This window comes from Nerophis lumbriciformis, linkage group LG20, assembly GCF_033978685.3.
Source record: "Nerophis lumbriciformis linkage group LG20, RoL_Nlum_v2.1, whole genome shotgun sequence".
In the NCBI taxonomy this organism is placed as follows: Eukaryota; Metazoa; Chordata; class Actinopteri; order Syngnathiformes; family Syngnathidae; genus Nerophis; species Nerophis lumbriciformis.
The window spans coordinates 6963489-6985621 of NC_084567.2; the positions used below are offsets into that span (position 1 = coordinate 6963489).

General features: G+C 42.1%; 1 protein-coding gene across 1 annotated transcript; it reads left to right on the top strand.

Annotated features, from left to right (window-relative positions):
• The first annotated feature begins 1582 nt into the window (after nucleotides 1-1582).
• On the top strand, nucleotides 1583-16116 carry LOC133619267 (uncharacterized). Its single transcript, XM_061980215.1, has 6 exons — nucleotides 1583-2311; nucleotides 3659-3760; nucleotides 3882-3996; nucleotides 4174-4302; nucleotides 12801-13130; nucleotides 13272-16116. Exons 1-6 carry the CDS (start codon nucleotides 1889-1891, stop codon nucleotides 14990-14992), a joined length of 2820 nt encoding a protein of 939 aa, XP_061836199.1. The 5' UTR covers nucleotides 1583-1888; the 3' UTR covers nucleotides 14993-16116.
• The last annotated feature ends 6017 nt before the right edge of the window (nucleotides 16117-22133 follow it).

Sequence of the window (22133 nt, forward strand, 5' to 3'; positions counted from 1 at the left end):
GACGTGCCCTAAACACCTCCCGAAGGAGGCGATCGGGTGGCATCCTGACTTTACTTTGAGCTCCTCACGGATGACAGAGCTTCTCACCCTATCTCTAAGGGAGAGCCCTGCCACCCGGCGGAGGAAACTCATTTTGGCCGCTTGTACCCGTGATCTTGTCCTTTCGGTCATAACCCAAAGCTCATGACCATAGGTGAGGATGGGAACGTAGATCGACCGGTAAATTGAGAGCTTTGCCTTCCGGTTCAGCTCCATCTTCACCACAACGGATCGATACAGCGTCCGCATTACTGAAGATGCCGCACCGATCCGCCTGTCGATCTCACGATCCACTCTTCCCTCACTCGTGAACAAGACTCCGAGGTACTTGAACTCCTCCACTTGGGGCAGAGTCTCCTCCCCAACCCGGAGATGGCACTCCACCCTTTTCCGGGCGAGAACCATGTACTCGGACTTGGAGGTGCTGATTCTCATCCCAGTCGCTTCACACTCGGCTGCGAACCGATCCAGCGAGAGCTGAAGATCCTGGCCAGATGAAGCCATCAGGACCACATCATCTGCAAAAAGCAGAGACCTAATCCTGCAGCCACCAAACCGGATCCCCTCAACGCCTTGACTGCGCCTAGAAATTCTGTCCATAAAAGTTATGAACAGAATGGGTGACAAAGGGCAGCCTTGGCGGAGTCCAACCCTCACTGGAAACGTGTCCGACTTACTGCCGGCAATGCGGACCAAGCTCTGACACTGATCATACAGGGAGCGGACCGCCAAAATCAGACAGTCCGATACCCCATACTCTCTGAGCACTCCCCACAGGACTTCCCGAGGGACACGGTCGAATGCCTTCTCCAAGTCCACAAAGCACATGTAGACTGGTTGGGCAAACTCCCATGCACCCTCAAAGACCTTGCCGAGAGTATAGAGCTGGTCCACAGTTCCACGACCAGGACGAAAACCACACTGTTCCTCCTAAATCCGAGGTTCGACTATCCGGCGTAGCCTCCTCTCCAGTACACCTGAATAGACCTTACCGGGAAGGCTGAGGAGTGTGATCCCACGATAGTTGGAACACACCCTCCGGTTCCCCTTCTTAAAGAGAGGAACCACCACCCCGGTCTGCCAATCCAGAGGTACCGCCCCCGATGTCCACGCGATGCTGCAGAGTCTTGTCAACCAAGACAGCCCCACAGCATCCAGAGCCTTAAGGAACTCATTTCAAAATCTACCCACCAAATACCCATTTACAATTTAATTTATAGATTAAAAAAAAAGGAATCTTTAAATCCACCAAATCAGTCTCAATATCCTATTATTCAAATTTGATTAAAAGGTTGCATCTTGAAGATCTGCGATAATCTCATCATACATACAGTGGTCAAGACCAAAATTATGCAACTGATGTTAATTCTTTAACCATAAGGGGGGTGTTAAAAGTACTAAGCATAACATCCCAATAAATTTAGCTTAAAACGCTTTTCAAAAATGTTTAAATAATTTGATTCTTTTATAGAGCTATCAATCTTATTGCAGATCATCGGGCCTCTACAGGCTGTACTAAAGCTTGTACACTTTAGATGACGATTTTTCCCTCTTAAAGGCCTACTGAAACCCACTACTACCGACCACGCAGTCTGACAGTTTATATATCAATGATGAAATCTTAACATTGCAACAGTTAGCTTACTAAAGTGCAATTTTACATTTTGCGCCGAAATATCCTGCTGAAAACGTTTCGGTATGATGACGCCTGCGCGTGACGTCACGGATTGTAGAGGACATTTTGGGACAGCATGGTGGCCAGCTATTAAGTCGTCTGTTTTCATTGCAAAATTCCACAGTATTCTGGACATCTGCGTTGGTGAATCTTTTGCAATTTGTTCAATGAACAATGGAGACAGCAAAGAAGAAAGCTGTAGGTGGGAAGCGGTGTATTGCGGCCGGCTGCAGCAACACAAACACAGCCGGTGTTTCGTTGTTTACATTCCCGAAAGATGACAGTCAAGCTTTACTATGGAACAGAGAAGTCAAGCGAACACGGTTGGATTGGACCACACACACAAAGTACAGTGTATTATGCAGCGATCATTTCGAAAGATCGTGTTTCGAAGAGGGTCCCTTGCGAAGGATAGAGATGGGCATCGCCACCGCTCGTCGACTGGTGCTGAAGAAAGGTGCGGGGCCAACTATTTTCATCAGACCACGGCCAGGCATCAGTGGCAGTGCTTCGACAAGTTCAGACAACCCCACCCCCTCCACAAGTGGACAGACCGTGCACATGAGGTCTGCATTTGCCAAAAGGGGAAGGAAGAGGGTAAGGATCTTGATTTCCAGTTTCCATAGTCATACTCACAGACTCCATGAACAATGAAATAAATTAAAAATAAAATAGTCTACATATAATTATTGCTTTAAAGGGGAACATTATCACCAGACCTATGTAAGCGTCAATATATACCTTGATGTTGCAGAAAAAAGACCATATATTTTTCTAACCGATTTTCGAACTCTGAATGGGTGAATTTTGGCGAATAAACGCCTTTCTATTATTCGCTCTCGGAGCATCGGGTAGGAATCCGCCATTTTCTCAAACACATTACAAACACCGAGTCAAATCAGCTCTGTTATTTTCCGTTTTTTCGACTGTTTTCCGTACCTTGGAGACATCATGCCTCGTCGGTGTGTTGTCGGAGGGTGTAACAACACGAACAGGGACGGATTCAAGTTGCACCAGTGGCCCAAAGATGCGAAAGTGTCAAGAAATTGGACGTTTGTTCCGCACACTTAACCGACGAAAGCTATGCTACGACAGAGATGGCAAGAATGTGTGGATATCTTGCGACACTCAAAGCAGATGCATTTCCAACTGGACTGGACAGATTAGCTTTCAGGAAAAGAGAGCGGATGAGGGTATGTCTACAGAATATATTAATTGATGAAAACTGGGCTGTCTGCACTCTCAAAGTGCATGTTGTTGCCAAATGTATTTCATATGTTGTAAACCTAGTTCATAGTTGTTAGTTTACTTTAATGCCAAACAAACACATACCAATCGTTGGTTAGAAGGCGATCGCCGAATTCGTCCTCGCTTTCTCCCGTGTCGCTGGCTGTCGTGTCGTTTTCGTCGGTTTCGCTTGCATACGGTTCAAACCGATATGGCTCAATAGCTTCAGTTTCTTCTTCAATTTTGTTTTCGCTACCTGCCTCCACACTACAACCATCCGTTTCAATACATGCGTAATCTGTTGAATCGCTTAAGCCGCTGAAATCCGAGTCTGAATCCGAGCTAATGTCGCTATAGCTTGCTGTTCTAACCGCCATGTTTGTTTGTATTGGCATCACTGTGTGACGTCACAGGAAAATGGACGTGTGTATATAACGATGGTTAAAATCAGGCACTTTGAAGCTTTTTTTAGGGATATTGCGTGATGAGTAACATTTTGAAAAAAAACTTCGAAAACTAAAATAAGCCACTGGGAACTGATTTTTAATGGTTTTAACCCTTCTGAAATTGTGATAATGTTCCCCTTTAAGTTCTAGTCAAGTTCTTCTGCAGTATAAAGTATCGTACATTTACTGACATTACTGTCAATAGTGTCAATACTGTCAATAGATTACAGTAGACAATAATATAAAGTATTGTACATTTGTACATTTACAGACAATAGATCAGATCATGGCCAGTACGACTACGGCATCAGTGGCGGATGAACCAATGGCAATGGCACTAGATTTGCCTGATGAGGAGGGCGATCAAGATCAGGTTTGATTTGTTTTCCAAATCAATGTTCAAATGGATTACAGTTCAAGCCCAATAGAGAAAGTATTCATCATTTATGTAAATGAGGTATCCATATTACATGTAGCTGTTTCTCCATTTCCAGGGAAATACAAGAGAACAAGGATGCCAGATGGACTGGGTACCGATTGGGACAGCACCAACGGCAATGACTAGTAGCAAGAGCACCCCAACAAGGAAAATACACCATAGATCAAAGGGTATGTCTATTTCGGTGATGAACATGATTCTGCACATCACAGTACACATTGCACAGCTGCCCGTGCAGAGTAGAGTAGACAGATAAATTAGGTGATTCAAAGACAATAATTAGTATGTGATCCTAGTTTAATTTTAACAGATTATATAAAACAACTTGTGTTTGATTTTTTTGCTAGGACACCAGGTGACCCCAGAGATCCTCAAGAGGGTTAGAGCTCGGCCAGCCAGGGTTAGTGAAGTCCCATCGTCAAGTGTAGCAGCTCCATCTGACAGCCCCGAGATGCAGCCCAACATAGCAACTCCAGGTGCGTCTGAAATGCAAGCCACTTTGGGCTGTGGGATTGAGTGTGTTGTGCAGGTGTTTGAGTTGTATTGGCGGGTTATATGGACGGGAGGGGGGAGGTGTTTGTTATGCGGGATTAATTTGTGGCATATTAAATATAAGCTTGGTTGGGTTGTGGCTAATAGAGTATATATATGTCTTGTGTCTTGTGTTCCCTATCTGAATCGCTCCCACTGCCCTCTAGTCCTTCACTCTCACTTTCCTCATCCACAAATCTTTCATCCTCGCTCAAATTAATGGGGAAATCGTCGCTTTCTCGGTCCGAATCGCTCTCGCTGCTGGTGGCCATGATTGTAAACAATGTGCAGATGTGAGGAGCTCCACAACCTGTGACGTCACGCTACTCGTCTGCTACTTTCGGTACAGGCAAGGCTTTTTTATCAGCGACCAAAAGTTGCAAACTTTATCGTCGATGTTCTCTACTAAATCCTTTCAGCAAAAATATGGCAATTAGGGATGTCCCGATCCAGGTTTTTGCACTTCAGATCCGATACCGATATTGTTTTTGCATTTCCGATCCGATACCGATACTGACCGATACCGATACTGGCCTATCCGAGCATGTATTAAAGTTTAAAGTTATTTAGCTTACGGTACTTAGTTGTCAGAATCATGTTGAAAAGGGTTTTAGTATTCTTGATAACAACAAGCCAGCTGAATTAGGGGAGTTTGAATAATACACAATGGTTGGTAACAAGAAACTGACCTGTTTATTCAAGGATAAACACAAAATAGACAAAATTATACATGACAAACAGAAATGGCATCATTGAACTAGGGCTGGGCGATATGGCCTTTTTTTAATATTGCGATATTTTAAGGCCATATTGCGATACACAATATATATCTCGATATTCTGCCTTAGCCTTGAATGAACACTTGATGCATATAATCACAGCAGTATGATGATTCTATGTGTTTTGATTGATTGATTGAGACTTTTATTAGTAGATTGCACAGTACAGTACATATTCCGTACAATTGACCACTAAATGGTAACACCCCAATAAGTTTTTCAACTTGTTTAAGTCGGGGTCCACTTAAATTGATTCATGATACAGATATATACTATCAGATATATACTATCATCATAATACAGTCATCACACAAGATAATCACATTGAATTATTTACATTATTTATAATCCAGGGTGTGGAGGCGGGCGTCGGATGTAAGTGTCAAAAAGACAGCCAAAAGAGTTTGATATATATATATAAATAAATCTAAAGTTAAAATATAGGGTAGAAATGCACCCATTTGCAGGAAATGTAGTCTTGATTTTCAAAATGTTCTTTCAAGGCTTGCATGTCTACATTAAAACATTCTTCTTCATACTGCATTAATATATGCTACTTTTAAACTTTCATGCAGAGAAGGAAATCACAACTAAAAAAATCACAAATTTTTTCATACGGTGTTGATGTGGAAATTTTTGCCTCGGCATTGTGATGGTGTGGACGTGTGGCACCGAATGGAGATAAGCGTCTCGACAGACGTCACAATATTTGAACAATGATGACGAAAACTGTTTTCTCTGTCGTGTCCGTGTGTCGAAAATTGTTATGCGCTTATTTTTTTATTTGATTTTGTGCGTGGCATAGATTTGCTATGCGCAGAGGACGCTTAAATAGTGCGCAATTGCACAGGCGAGCACCTTAGAGGGAGCGTTGCTCGCACGGCTGCGCTAGCATCACAGCTAACGTTAGCCATGCTGCTACCTCTCTGCTCGGGGAGGACGTATACGTATGTGACGTATGACGTGACAGTATGTGACGTATGACGTGACAGTATGTGACGTGTGTAAGAAGGTGCACTTGCTGTCTGTGAGAGGGAGACACAGGAAAGAGTGAGAAGAGCCTGTCGTGTAATGCCAGCAGCTAAAAGCAACTGCGTGAGAATTCACAGACCTGTGGATGTGTTGAAAGTGTGCTGGAAAATGCGGAACGGAAATGACAGAGCAGCAGAAAAGTGGAATGTATTATTTAAATCGGTGCGTTGGAAAACACGAACCTGAGTTTTTTTTTAAACTGGATCTGGATCGGCATTTTCCCATGCCTTGCCGATACGCAATTTTTGGCAAATATCGGCAGCCTCCGATCCAAATATCGGATCGGGACATCCCTAATGGCAATATCGCGAAATGATCAAGTATGACACATAGAATGGACCTGCTATCCCCGTTTAAATAAGAAAATCGCATTTCAGTAGGTCTTTTAATAAAGGTTTACTTCTAATGTTATATCAATGAGAAGTAGTGGTCACTGGATTGAGCTGGCAAAGTCTAGAATTGAATCCATATACTACGCTATACATAATACAAGCACTGTGGAATCTGTTGCCCTCCGTAAGCTTCAGAAGATTGTACCCATAAAAAAGAGGATTTGAGGGAGCATTAAAGTGTGCCCATGATATAACACGTATGACTTTCTTCTGAAGGATCAGAATTAAGAGAGCGTTAAGAGGAAGAAAGTGTCTCAATTTTGAGAGTAGACCGACATATTTAGATAATTTATTCATTAAATATTCAATATGGCTTTTAAAATGTATACCGTATTTTTCGGAGTATAAGTCGCACCGGAGTATAAGTCGCACCTGCCGAAAATGCATAATAAAGAAGAAAAAAACATATATAAGTCGCACTGGAGTATAAGTCGCATTTTTGGGGGAAATGTATTTGATAAAAGCCAACACCAAGAATAGACATTTGAAAGGCAATTTAAAATAAATAAAGAATAGTGACCAACAGGCTGAATAAGTGTACGTTATATGAGGCATAAACAACCAACTGAGAACGTGCCTGGTATGTTAACGTAACATATTATGGTAAGAGTCATTCAAATAACTATAACATATAGAACATGCTATACATTTACCAAACAATCTGTCACTCCTAATCGCTAAATCCCATGAAATCTTATACGTCTAGTCTCTTACGTGAATGAGCTAAATAATATTATTTGATATTTTACGGTAATGTGTTAATAATTTCACACATAAGTCGCTCCTGAGTATAAGTCACATCCCTGGCCAAACTATGAAAAAAATTGCGACTTATAGTCCGAAAAATACGGTAAATCCATCTATGTATACTCCAAGGAATTTGGTGCTCTCAACTCTCTCAATTGCTTTATCACTTATTTTAATCAGTACCCTATCAAAGCTTTTACGGCTTCTATTTGAACGAAATATAATAGTTTGTTTCATTTATGTTTAAAGATAATTTATTACATTTGAACCAATTGTCTACTTTAACTAATTCACTATTGACAATAGCTTGAAGGCTTTCAGGATTTTTGTGTGACTTGAATACATTTCAAATAAATCTCAGCCTTCCCGGTAAGGTCTATTCAGGTGTACTGGAGAGGAGGCTACGCCGGATAGTCGAACCTCGGATTCAGGAGGAACAGTGTGGTTTTCGTCCTGGTCGTGGAACTGTGGACCTGGGGCCGTATTTATCAAGCGTCTTAGAATTACTCGTAAGAAGTCTGCTAAGAGTTGACTTGTGAGTAAAGAAATTCTTTGCTGAAAGCTGCACTTAAAAGTTAGTTATCAAGCGTCTTACTCACACTTTCAGCGAAGTGTAGGACTGAATCTTAAGTGTCACACTCAGAGCTGAATTACGACATTACTATGTGCCGTAAACGGAATTTTAGGTGACGTAATTTCTGTGTCCATAGAAATGACCAATCACGGAAGGGAATCCCTTTTCTAAGAATAAAGAAATATCTTAGAAATACTTAAGTGGACAACGGGAGTGTGTACAAACAATACTTGGCAATAAATCAAAAATAAATGTTTCCTCCATCCATCCATCCATCTTCTTCCGCTTATCCGATGTCCGGTTGCGGGGACAGCAGCCTAAACAGGGAAGCCCAGACTTCCCTCTCCCCAGCCACTTTGTCCAGCTCTTCCCGGGTGATCCCGAGGCGTTCCCAGGCCAGCCGGGAGACATAGTCTTCCCAACGTGTCCTGGGTCTTCCCCGTGGCCTCCTACCGGTCGGACGTGCTCTAAACACCTCCCTAGGGAGGCGATCGGGTGGCATCCTGACCAGATGCCCGAACCACCTCATCTGGCTCCTCTCGATGTGGAGGAGCAGCGGCTTTACTTTGAGCTCCCCTCGGATGACAGAGCTTTTCACCCTATCTCTTAAGGGAGAGACCCGCCACCTGGTGGAGGAAACTCATTTCGATCGCTTGTACCCGTGATCTTGTCCTTTCGGTCATAACCCAAAGCTCATGACCATAGGTGAGGATGGGAACGTAGATCGACCGATAAATTGAGAGCTTTGCCTTCCGGCTCAGCTCCTTCTTCACCACAACGGATCGATACAGCGTCCGCATTACTGAAGACGCCGCACCGATCCGCCTGTTAATCTCACGATCCACTCTTCCCTCACTCGTGAACAAGACTCCGAGGTACTTGAACTCCTCCACTTGGGGCAGGGTCTCCTCCGCAACCCGGAGATGGCACTCTACCCTTTTCCGGGCGAGAACCATGGACTCGGACTTTGAGGTGCTGATTCTTATTCCAGTAGCTTCACACTCAGCTGCGAACCGATCCAGCGAGAGCTGAAGATCCTGGCCAGATGAAGCCATCAGGACCACATCATCTGCAAAAAGCAGACACCTAATCCTGCAGCCACCAAACCGGATCCCCTCAACGCCTTGAATGCGCCTAGAAATTCTGTCCATAAAAGTTATGAACAGAATGGGTGACAAAGGGCAGCCTTGGCGGAGTCCAACCCTCACTGGAAACGTGTCCGACTTACTGCCGGCAATGCGGACCAAGCTCTGACACTGATCATACAGGGAGCCAACCACCAATATCAGACAGTCCGATACCCCATACTCTCTGAGCACTCCCCACAGGACTTCCCGAGGGACACGGTCGAATGCCTTCTCCAAGTCCACAAAGCACATGTAGACTGGTTGGGCAAACTCCCATGCACCCTCAAGGACCCTGCCGAGAGTATAGATCTGATCCACAGTTCCACGACCAGGACGAAAACCACACTTTTCCTCCTGAATCCGAGGTTCGACTATCCGGCGTAGCCTCCTCTCCAGTACACCTGAATAGACCTTACCGGGAAGGCTGAGGAGTGTGATCCCACGATAGTTAGAACACACCCTCTGGTTCCTCTTCTTAAAGAGAGGAACCACCACTCCGGTCTGCCAATCCAGAGGTACCGCCCCCGATGTAAATGTTTCCTTTTCTTTCCAATTCATTTTCCCAGTGGCGAGATATCGAAGCATTGTGATGACCTTTAGTTCTGCTGTGAAAGCTCTGCTGCGTGATGTTGCTGATGAGATGACGCCCCTTATTAAATCTGTCACAAAAATAATACCCGCTCTGTCTAAACGATACCATTTGATCAGCTGCTCGTCATCAAACAAAGCCAGGACATCCTTCCGCTCCCTGAATGTTCGCGCACATCTCTCTCGCCTCAGTGCCATCCCCCGCTGGCAACTCCTAACCACTTAGGACACCTCTGAAGGTCTCTTAAAGGGGAACATTATCACAATTTCAGAATGGTTAAAACCATTAAAAAATCAGTTCCCAGTGGCTTATTATATTTTTCGAAGTTTTTTTCAAAATTTTACCCATCACGCAATATCCCTAAAAAAAGCTTCAAAGTGCCTGATTTTAACCATCGTTATAAAAACCTGTCCATTTTCCTGTGACGTCACATAGTGAAGCCAACACAAACAAACATGGTGGAAAGAACAGCAAGCAATAGCGACATTAGCTCGGATTCAAACTCGGATTTCAGCGGCTTAAGCGATTCAACAGATTACGAATGTATTGAAACGGATGGTTGTAGTGTGGAGGCAAGTAGCGAAAACGAAATTGAAGAAGAAACTGAAGCTATTGAGCCATATCGGTTTGAACCGTATGCAAGCGAAACCGACGAAAACGACACGACAGCCAGCGACACGGGAGAAAGCGAGGACGAATTCGGCGATCGCCTTCTAACCAACGATTGGTATGTGTTTGTTTGGCATTAAAGGAAACTAACAACTATGAACTAGGTTTACAGCATATGAAATACATTTGGCAACAACATGCACTTTGAGAGTGCAGACAGCCCAATTTTCATCAATTAATATATTCTGGAGACATACCCTCATCCGCGCTCTTTTCCTGAAAGCTGATCTGTCCAGTTTTGGAGTTGATGTCAGCAGGCCAGAGAAGCTAGGGTCGATATTCTTCTCTTGATCATCTTCGGTGGCATAAGGGACGGTGTGAGCCAAGACATCCAGGGGGTTTAGCTCGCTCGTCTGCGGGAACGAACTGCCGCCATTGCTTGCCGTGCTACCGAGGGCCTTTGTCCCTGAATTGCTCACACACTCCGGCAGATTCAATGGGGGTCTGGCGGCAGATTTCTTTGACTTTATCGTTGGAAATGCATCTGCTCTGAGTGTCGCAGGATATCCACACATTCTTGCCATCTCTGTCGTAGCATAGCTTTCGTCGGTAAAGTGTGCGGAACAAACGTCCAATTTCTTGCCACTTTCGCATCTTTGGGCCACTGGTGCAACTTGAATCCGTCCCTGTTCGTGTTGTTACACCCTCCGACAACACACCGACGAGGCATGATGTCTCCAAGGTACGGAAAACAGTCGAAAAAACGGAAAATAACAGAGCTGATTTGACTCGGTGTTTGAGAAAATGGCGGATTGCTTCCCGATGTGACGCCACGTTGTGACGTCATCGCTCCGAGAGCGAATAATAGAAAGGCGTTTAATCCGCCAAAATTCACCCATTTAGAGTTCGGAAATCGGTTAAAAAAATAGATGGTCTTTTTTCTGCAACATCAAGGTATATATTCACGCTTACATAGGTCTGGTGATAATGTTCCCCTTTAAATGATGGTCATGTATCGCATAATTTTGGTCATGAGTTATTTCTTCAAAGCCCATTCAATAATTTTATTAGAAAGTCTGATATATACAGTTTTAAACATTTGACAACCATTTCAAGATTCCCAGCTAGTAAATTCTACAAATTAAACCTAGTAGTGGCGAATTGTAATTGATTAACCCTTAAATTACAAATCTGCCTTGACTAAATTATCTACAGTGACAAATAATATAATCTAGACAAAACCAACAAACAGAAAATAAGCAGAAAAATAAACCCATGTTAAAATATGAACAAAACACTGTGGAATCAAAACAAAGTAAAGAAAAAATATTGGTAACACCAATATCAATCTCTTGTTTGCCGGATCAGAGCCAAGACATTGAAATAATAAATCAGGTTTACTCACGTAACCTATAGTCCAGCTGGCAGAAATCACATATTCAGTTTTTTGGCATCAGAAAGATTATTCAAGACAAGCGGTAGAAAATGGATGGATGGATGGATGTTTGTGATTGGATTTTGTGAGCAAGTACAAACGCCCATCCTGAGTCCAACAGGCTAGGCTGTAAGGTGATCCTTGTGCTTTTTGCTCAAGTCGTCCAGCAGTTTAGCCTTCTTCGCAGTTAAACTCTCCAGAATATGCATCTTTGGTGTAGTTCCTTTGAGAAGTTTTTTTGCCTTGTAGACCCGCTCTCTGATGGTGTCGTGGGCAAACTTGACAATGATTCCTTTTGGCTTAACCCGTTTGAATTTGGATCCTAAGCGATGGCTCCTGTCGATGTCTCCAGCCATCACATTAATGTTCAACTTGTTTTTAATGACTCCCACCACCACTTACTTGATGGCTTCATCTGGTCCAAGTTGTGGTAAATCCTTCGATGAATGGGTTGTTTTAGCACTGTTGTTGCGTTGCATCCAGAGTTCTTTGTTTTAGCGTCACACGTGTCACGCACGCCGCAGTGGAAGCAATGCCGCCTTCCCGTGTATGCTATCCCAAACGTCGAATCTGGATTTCAGGCACCGTTGGTATGGAGCAGAGGCAGACGTAGGTTAAAGTTTACATAGAATCATACTTTTGTTGGATGATCCAAGAAGCGTACTTAAATGCTGCACGTCTCGTCCTGATGATGTCAGCTGTATGGACCCAGTGTTATTCCCAGGGACCGTCTCCCCTGCGCTCCTCGACCACGGTCTGGGAGCCGACAAACAGGGAAGGTGTAAAGCCTGTTTAAAGTGGCACCTTTATTGTTAGTTTAGAAGCCCAAATACCTCCATATTGCACTTCACGCCCCCTCTTTATTAACCAGTAGAATTGTCCTTTGTTGCCTTTCTTCCTCTCCACCATGTTATTGCTTGTATGCACTTTGTGTGTGCGTTTTGACACACTCAACATCATGCGCCTCGGCTCTGTAGTCACCGCCGCACAGCGGCATTCAGATGAAAGAACGGTACCGGTACTTTTCAAAGGTGGTATAGTACCGATTTCAATTGATTAGTACCATGATACTTTATTAGTATCAGTATACTGTACAACCCTACTACACACACATACAGTACATAGAAGAAAGTGTGTTTTTGTTGTTTGTGTCTTGCAGACGTCCAGCAGCTGATTGGTAATCCAGAAGAAGTTTCCCCTCAGTTAGTGGGGAGCTCCACTTTGAAGCAGGAGACTCCACAACCACCCTGCATTAAAAAGGAAGAGGAGGAACTCTGCATCACTCAGGAGGGAGAGTGTCTTCTAGGACCACTGAGTATTCTCTCTGTGAAGACCGAAGATGATGAAGAGAAACCACAACTAGACAACCTCATAACTCCACTACCAGATAGTGAGGTTGAAAAACCTTTGATCAGCTATACAGAATGTGAAGGTGATATGAGGACTCACATTGACAACAAACACTCTGAATGCGCTACAAAGAAGAGAGGTAAAAACATTTAAAGCAGCTCAGTTTGTGCTAAAAACACAAAATGACACACACAGGAGAACGTGTGTAGTGAGTTTAAGGAGAAACATCTAATGGATCATGTCCGAGCTAAAGTGTGCTTGTGTTGTTTGTGTCCTGCAGACGTCCAGCAGCTGATTGGTCATCTAGAAGACGTTTCCCCTCAGTTAGTGGGGAGCTCCACTTTGAAGCAGGAGACTCCACAACCACCCTGCATTAAAAAGGAAGAGGAGGAACTCTACATCACTCAGGAGGGAGAGTGTCTTCTAGGACGAGAGGAAGCTGATTACACCATGTTGCCACTGACTGTTGTCTCTGTGAAGACTGAAGATGATGAAGAGAAACCACAACCAGACAACTTCTTAGCTCCACTATCAGATAGTGAGGCTGAAGACGAGGTTGAAGTAACTTTGAGCAGCGATACAGACTGTGAAGGTGATATGAGGACTCACACTGACAACAAACACTCTGAATGCTCTACAAAGAAGAGAGCTAAAACATGTTTGAGCTGCTCAGTTTGTGCTGAAAGTTTTACTAAAAAGAGCCATTTGACTCAACACATGAGAATACACACAGGAGAAAAATTATTTAAGTGTTCATTTTGTGGCAAAAGCTTTTCTCAAAATAGCAGTTTGACTCGACACATGAGAACACACACAGGAGAAAAAACATTTAATTGTTCAGTTTGTAGCGAAAGTTTTTCTCAAAATAGCCATTTGACTCGACACATGAGAACACACACGGGAGAAAAACCATTCAATTGTTCAGTTTGTGGCGAAAGCTTTTCTCAAAATAGTCATTTGACTGAACACATGAGAACACACACAGGTGAAAAACCATTTAACTGTTCGATTTGTGGTAAAAACTATTCTCTTCAGAGCACTTTGACTGAACACATGAGAACACACACAGGTGAAAATACATGTAATTGTTCAGTTTGTGGCAAAGGCTTTTCTGTTAAGAGGAATTTGAATCAACACATGAGAGCACACACAGGTGAAAAACCATTTATTTGTTCAGTTTGTGGCAAAAGCTTTTCTGTTAAGAGGAATTTAACTCAACACATGAGAACACACACAGGTGAAAAACCATTTAAATGTTCAGTTTGTGGCAAAATCTTTTCTCGAAATACCTCTTTGACTGAACACATGAGAACACACACAGGTGAAAAACCATATAAGTGTTCGGATTGTCGCAAAAGTTATTCTGTTAAGAGCAAATTGACTCAACACATAAGAACACACACAGGTGAAAAACCATTTAACTGTTCGATTTGTGGTAAAAAGTATTCTTCTCAGAGCACTTTGACTGAACACATGAGAACACATACAGGTGAAAATACATTTATTTGTTCAGTTTGTGGCAAAAGCTTTTTTGTTAAGAGGAATTTGACCCAACACATGAGAACACACACAGGTGAAAAACCATTTAGTTGTTCAGTTTGTGGCAAAAGCTTTTCTGTTAAGAGCAGTTTGATTGAACACATGAGAACACACACAGGTGAAAAACCATTTAGTTGTTCAGTTTGTGGCAAAAGCTATTCTGGTAAGACCACTTTGATTGAACACATGAGAACACACACAGGTGAAAAATCATATCATTGTTCAGTTTGTGGCAAAAGCTTTTCTATTAAGAACAAATTGACTCAACACATGAGGACACACACTGGACTAAGATCATTTAATTGTTCAGTTTGTGGTAAAAGCTTTCTTCATAACGGCTCTTTGTGGCGACACATGAGAACACACGCTGGAGAAAAACCATTTAGTTGTTCAGTGTGCTGTAAAAGGTTCCCACTTAATGCAGACGCAGTAAGACACTCAAGAACACACAAAGGAAAATAACCAATTAGCTGTTTAGTTTGTGGTATGTTGCTCATATGAGGCGACATCCACCCTACCCAGGACCTCCTCACTGCTTCTTTCACAAATATCTGAGGTTTTCATACAAACTTGGATTATGTGGAGCATAATCTTATCTACTCATGACTCCATGTCTTCTCTGTATCTGAAACCTTCCTGAACAATTAACCCCCAACCCCCACCTCCCTCGACATTCGGGCATAACAGGTTCAATCCGGCCTGCGAGATGAGTTTGCGAAGTGTAAAATTCAGCTGCATTTTTTAATGAAACAAACTGCTATTCTAAATGTGTCCACTGGATGTCGCAATAGCAATTCTGTTAGGCAAGCAAATAGTTCATACCGGGGCGAGCCAGTATACCAAGCAAGAGGTACATGGTAAAGCGGGGCTCTGACTCCTCCCACTCCACCCAACGTAAAACAGGAGTAAAATAAGCAATCAGTAACCCCACTTAAAATGCAGCATGAGACACTGCACACTGATATAGTTCTGTGAAAATGATTGTCTTCTGTGCAAACATAAAGAAAGAGAACAGTGTGTGATTTACTGCAATACTGTCAGTCTTTTAACTTTTTATTTGTGCTTTTTTGAAATTGTTCACACATTGCACAGCTTTTATTTTTCTATTGTTACACAGTAGAGAATATAGGATATACTTTCTGTCAAAAAGTGATGAGGTCATATACATTTAATATGAAAAAATAATTTATAAAAAAAATAACTTAAGTCCCGCCCCCTGACTTCCGGTGTATATGTCCCTTCTTCTGGCATCTGACTATGATTTGACAGATCAATCTATGAAAGATGTGTCTATTTCACCACTAAATATTTTATAAATTTTATTTGACAGGTCTTCGAAAGATGTGAAAACAATAATCTATATATTTACTGTATTGAATATGAATTTATTGCAGCTATAGTCACTGTGTGTAGACTTGAAGGGGGTCTCGTATCCTTAGTAAGGGCTTTTTTCTAACAGGAAAATTGGGGTCTGATTTATCAAATTTTCGGTGGATTGAGATAACGATGACCTATCACAAAGCTCTACAATGGGGGGTGTGGGGCATACTTGCCAACCTTGAGACCTCCGATTTCGGGAGGTGGGGGTGGGGGCGTGGTCGGGGGTGGGGCGGGGCGTGATTGGGGGCGTGGTTAAGAGGGGAGGAGTATATTGACAGCTAGTCACCAAGTCAAGTATTTCATACATATATATATATATATATATATATATATCTACATCCTGAAAATATGCAAACAAAACTGTGTTTAGATAATTGATACTTCAAACTTGAATATAACATAACTTGGCTTCTGAGAGTTTCAAAATGTAATGAATAAAATGCTAAAGTTGTTGATAAACAAGCAATTATTTTAATAATTAAATATGGTCATTTTAAATGAATTATTATGATAATTTAAAATCAATTATTTGAAATATGTTTATTTTAATGTATAATTCTATGGCTGGATGTAATAAGGAGTCACGAAAAAATACAAATAAAAATACAATTAATTTTGATGTTTTTAGCAAAATATAGTAAATATGTATTTAGTTTTTTTTTTTTTTTTAATTAATAAATATAATTATTTTTAGGTAAAATAAACATAATAATACAATTTATCGCTAGTCTGGATGATTTAGTTCTTGTCACCCTGTTGTCCTCCCGTCATGAAAAAAGGCTGTCCTCACTCAGGTCCGCATGGAGCTGGAGGGGGCGTGGCTTCCAGCTCCTGCTGAAAATCGGGAGATTTTTGGGAGAATATTTGTCCCGGGAGTTTTTTGGGAGAGGCGCTGAATTTCGGGAGTCTCCCGGAAAATTCGGGAGGGTTGGCAAGTATGGTGTGGGGGTCCCCACCCTCCTGTCTGTTGTAGTCTAAAACCGATCTTGACAGCTGTTGATTGATGAAAGAAAACTAGAAGCAGTCATATAAGCATGCGTGCAATCCCATTAATTAAATCAAATGTGCGTGGTGGTAGGAATGGGAACAGTCACATCCTTCATGATTGAATGTAACCACGCTCCCCATCGTTGGATGATGCTGAGACATTTGATCATACAATGACTTCTCATCATAGGGCAGCACGGTGGTACAGGGGTTAGTGCATGTGCCTCACAATACGAAAGTCCTGAGTAGTCCAGAGTTCAAAATGGTCTCGGGATCTTTCTGTGTGGAGTTTGCATGTTCTCCCCTTAACTGCGTGGGTTCCCTCCGGGTACTCCGGCTTCCTCCCACCACAAGACAAGCACCTGGGGATAGGCCCCTCCCACTTCCAAAGACATGCACCTCAGGATAGGCCCCACCCACCTCCAAAGACATGCACCTGGGGATAGGTTGATTGGCAACACTAAATTGGCGCTCGTGTATTAATGTGAGTGTGAATGTTGTCTATCTGTGTTGGCCCTGTGATGAGGTGGCGACTTGTCCAGGGTGTTCCCCGCCTTACGCCCGAATGCAGCTGAGATAGGCTCCAGTGCACCCCCGCCCCCTCCCCCGCGACCCCTAAAAGGGACAAGCGGTAGAAAATGGATGGATGCATGGACTTCTCATCATTCCATCGGTTTCTACCTAACACTGCCCACTATTTTCAAGAAAATGATGTAATGTTTTATTATGCTACATTTAATCTTACTTTATATCATAGTAAAACTAAGGCAGTTATAAATAAGTTTATCTTTGTTTCTGAAATATATCTCGATTTTGTATACCGCCAACAGATTATATGTTTCACCGACATTAAAATATGCAACACTAGTTTTAATAATACTACAAATAATATTAAAGTCATGTTGTTGATTGTGTGGTTTAGTTTAGGTTTTAAGCCACATCCTGCAGTTAAAAAAACTGTTTCATATGAATGGTAAATGTTAAAAGCTATTAATATACTACTTTTTAAACTTTCAATGTGTACTTTTTATCATTGTAAGATTTTCGGGAAAATGTCTTTAATTTATTTTTCACATTACAATATTTGTGATCCATGCCTTGTGTAAATACCGTTAATGTTTAATCCACATATTTTTTTGTAATATTTAACACCATGTTTTTAATTGCCTGTCACTACATTGTAGGAATATTGATAGTTTTCTTTTTGTAATGTTCACATGTTTGATGTATACGAATTGTGACTTTAAGTTGCGTTATAAGTGTAACTTTTATTGTCATTGTACAACAATGCAACACAATTGAATGAAGTCTACTTTAGCTTGCTGATTGTACAATATTTGGTGTTGTGTGACTTTTGTGGTGCTTTTAGACTGCCAACCATTCCCATGTGTTTATCATTGCTTTTTCCAAAATCTAACCTTGTTTGCGTATATGTTTTCACAAGTAGATAATAGTTTGTTTGTTGCAAACTATATTTGTATGTGTGTCTCACTTTTTCCGAGTTGAATCATTGATATCACAATTGTACACATGCACATGTGTGCATTAGTACACATCATGATAAGCAGGGTACTCCTACTGCATTTGTACATCTATTCATTAAAGTTATGTTAAACCACACCCAAACCTGCTCACCCAATTACTTTTTTCAATGGCTTTTTCTGTTTCCTTTTCATTCACTACTCAGTTTGTCAGTGTTTTAGCAAGTGTGTTTTTCAAAACCTATTCATAATGTTCATTTTTTGGTAGCAACATTTGACCATACTTGCCAACCCTCCCAAATTTTCCGGGAGACTCCCGAATTTCAGTGCACCTCCTGAAAATCTCCCGGGACAACCATTCTCCCGAATTTCTCCCGATTTCCAGCCGGATCTGAGTGAGGACAGCCTGTCATCACGTCCGCTTTTCCTCCATATAAACAGCCCAGTCACGTTATATACCGTATTTTCCGCACTATTAGCCGCACCTAAAAACCACAAATTTACTCAAAAGCTGACAGTGCGGCTTATAACCCGGTGCGCTTTATATATGGATTAATATTAAGATTCATTTTCATAAAGTTTCGGTCTCGCAACTACAGTAAACAGCCGCCATCTTTTTTCCCCGTAGAAGAGGAAGTGCTTCTTCTTCTACGCAAGCAACCGCCAAGGTAAGCACCCGCCCCCATAGAACAGGAAGCGCTTCTTCTTCTACTGTAAGCAACCACCCGCCCGCGTAGAAGAAGAAGAAGAAGCGCGCGGATATTACGTTTCATTTCCTTTGTGTGTTTACATCTGTAAAGACCACAAAATGGCTCCTACTAAGCGACAGGTTTCCGGTTCATGAAAAGACGCAATCTCTCCATCCGCACACGGACTACTATTTCACAGCAACTGCCTAAAGACTTTCAAGAAAAGCTGGCTACTTTCCGTGCATATTGTAAAAACAAGATAGCTGAAAAAAAGATCCGGCCAGAGAACATTATCAACATGGACGAGGTTCCACTGACTTTTGATATTCCTGTGAACCGCACTGTGGATACAACGGGAGCACGTACGGTGAATATTCGCACCACAGGGAATGAGAAGTCATCCTTCACTGTGGTTCTAGCTTGCCATGCTAATGGCCAGAAACTTCTACCCATGGTGATATTCAAAAGGAAGACCTTGCCAAAAGAGACCTTTCCAGCCGGCGTCATCATAAAAGCTAACTCGAAGGGATGGATGGATGAAGAAAAGATGAGCGAGTGGTTAAGGTAAGTTTACGCGAAGAGGCCGGGTGGCTTTTTTTACGCAGCTCCGTCCATGTTGATATACGACTCCATGCGCGCCCACATCACGCTGGTTTTTAATATATTATTAAAGTTTGACTGACCTATCTGACTGTTTTTTTTGACATTCCTTTAGCGCAGTTAGATGCGGCTTATAACACGGGGCGGCTTATAGGTGGACAAAGTTTTGAAATATGCCGTTCATTGAAGGCGCGGCTTATAACCCAGGGCGGCTTATGGTGCGGAAAATACGGTAATCTACGGCTTTTGGAGCTCAGTGCACAACTGCACACACAACAAGAAGGAGACTATTATATATGTCTCCGTTATCCATAGGTTTATCGATAACCCATAAAGTAGACAGGCACGGAGCTATTTCTCAGCGTGTGTTTATTCCAGCCAGCACGTTAATACGCTGACACACAACATCCGGATTCCCATCATGCATTGCTTCAAAACTACGGCAAGTAGTAATGTTAAAAAACATAACAGAGACAAGGCAGAAGAACGAAGAAGAAACAGTCATGGCGACGACGAGTAAGAAGAAGAAGTACGCTTGCAAGTTCCAAAATGATTGGAAACAAGAATTTCAGTTCATTCAGGACAGCTCGAAGGGGAAGGGGTATGCTAGGGAGAGATGGAAGATTCCAGACTCTGTTGCATTTGATGATGGCACTTTTGTGCGTGCCACACAGCAATGCATCATCAGAGGGGGTGTTCAGCATGGTTAGAAAGATAGCGACAGAGAATAGAAGGAGGATGGACAATTCAACCCTAAACTCACTCCTTTCCTGCAAATTAAATGTCACAGATGCTGCCCATACCTATGCTCCTTCAAAGGCTGTGCTACTGGCTGCAAAGCATTGCACTTTCAAATACAACAATGAGTAGAGGAGTGTTATGTGTGTGTATATGTGTAAATAAATGAACACTGAAATTCAAATATTTATTTATATATATATATATATATATATATATATATATATATATATATATATATATATATATATATGTATATATATATATATATATATATTATATACAAACCCCGTTTCCATATGAGTTGGGAAATTGTGTTAGATGTAAATATAAACGGAATACAATGATTTGCAAATCCTTTTCAACCCATATTCAGTTGAATATGCTACAAAGACAACATATTTGATGTTCAAACTGATAAACTTTGTTTTTTTTGCAAATAATCATTAACTTTAGAATTTGATGCCAGCAACACGTGACAAAGAAGTTGGGAAAGGTGGCAATAAATACTGATAAAGTTGAGGAATGCTCATAAAACACTTATTTGGAACATCCCACAGGTGTGCAGGCTAATTGGGAACAGGTGGGTGCCATGATTGGGTATAAAAACAGCTTCCCAAAAAATGCTCAGTCTTTCACAAGAAAGGATGGGGCGAGGTACACCCCTTTTGTCCACAACTGCGTGAGCAAATAGTCAAACAGTTTAAGAACAACGTTTCTCAAAGTGCAACTGCAAGAAATTTAGGGATTTCAACATCTACGGTCTATAATGTCATCAAAAGGTTCAGAGACTCTGGAGAAATCACTGCACGTAAGCGGCATGGCCGGAAACCAACATTGAATGACCTTGACCTTCGATCCCTCAGACGGCACTGTATCAAAAACCGACATCAATCTCTAAAGGATATCACCACATGGGCTCAGGAACACTTCAGAAAACCACTGTCACTAAATACAGTTGGTCGCTACATCTGTAAGCGCAAGTTAAAGCTCTACTATGCAAAACGAAAGCCATTTATCAACAACATCCAGAAACGCCGCCGGCTTCTCTGGGCCCGAGATCATCTAAGATGGACTCATGCAAAGTGGAAAAGTGTTCTGTGGTCTGACGAGTCCACATTTCAAATTGTTTTTGGAAATATTCGACATCGTGTCATCTGGACCAAAGGGGAAGCGAACCATCCAGACTGTTATCGACGCAAAGTTGAAAAGCCAGCATCTGTGATGGTATGGGGGTGCATTAGTGCCCAAGACATGGGTAACTTACACATCTGTGAAGGCACCATTAATGCTGAAAGGTACATACAGGTTTTGGAACAACATATGCTGCCATCTAAGCGCCGTCTTTTTCATGGACGCCCCTGCTTATTTCAACAAGACAATGCCAAGCCACATTTAGCACGTAATACAACAGCGTGGCTTCGTAAAAAAAGAGTGCGGGTACTTTCCTGGCCCGTCTGCAGTCCAGACCTGTCTCCCATCGAAAATGTGTGGCGCATTATGAAACCTAAAATACGACAGCGGAGACCCCGGACTGTTGAACAACTGAAGCTCTACATAAAACAAGAATGGGAAATAATTACACTTTTGAAGCTTCAACAATTAGTTTCCTCTGGTGATGTAACACAGTGGTGAACATGCCCTTTCCCAACTACTTTGGCACGTGTTGCAGCCATGAAATTCTAAGTTAATTATTATTTGCAAGAAAAAAATAACGTTTATGAGTTT

Excerpts from the sequence above, each read along its gene's own strand:
- LOC133619267 (XM_061980215.1), top strand. The coding sequence starts at position 1,889 with ATGGAGACAGCAAAGAAGAAAGCTGTAGGTGGGAAGCGGTGTATTGCG. Across the intron at positions 3,761-3,881 it reads AGGAGGGCGATCAAGATCAG|GGAAATACAAGAGAACAAGG; the intron begins GTTTGATTTGTT and ends CTCCATTTCCAG. Across the intron at positions 3,997-4,173 it reads AATACACCATAGATCAAAGG|GACACCAGGTGACCCCAGAG; the intron begins GTATGTCTATTT and ends TTTTTTTGCTAG.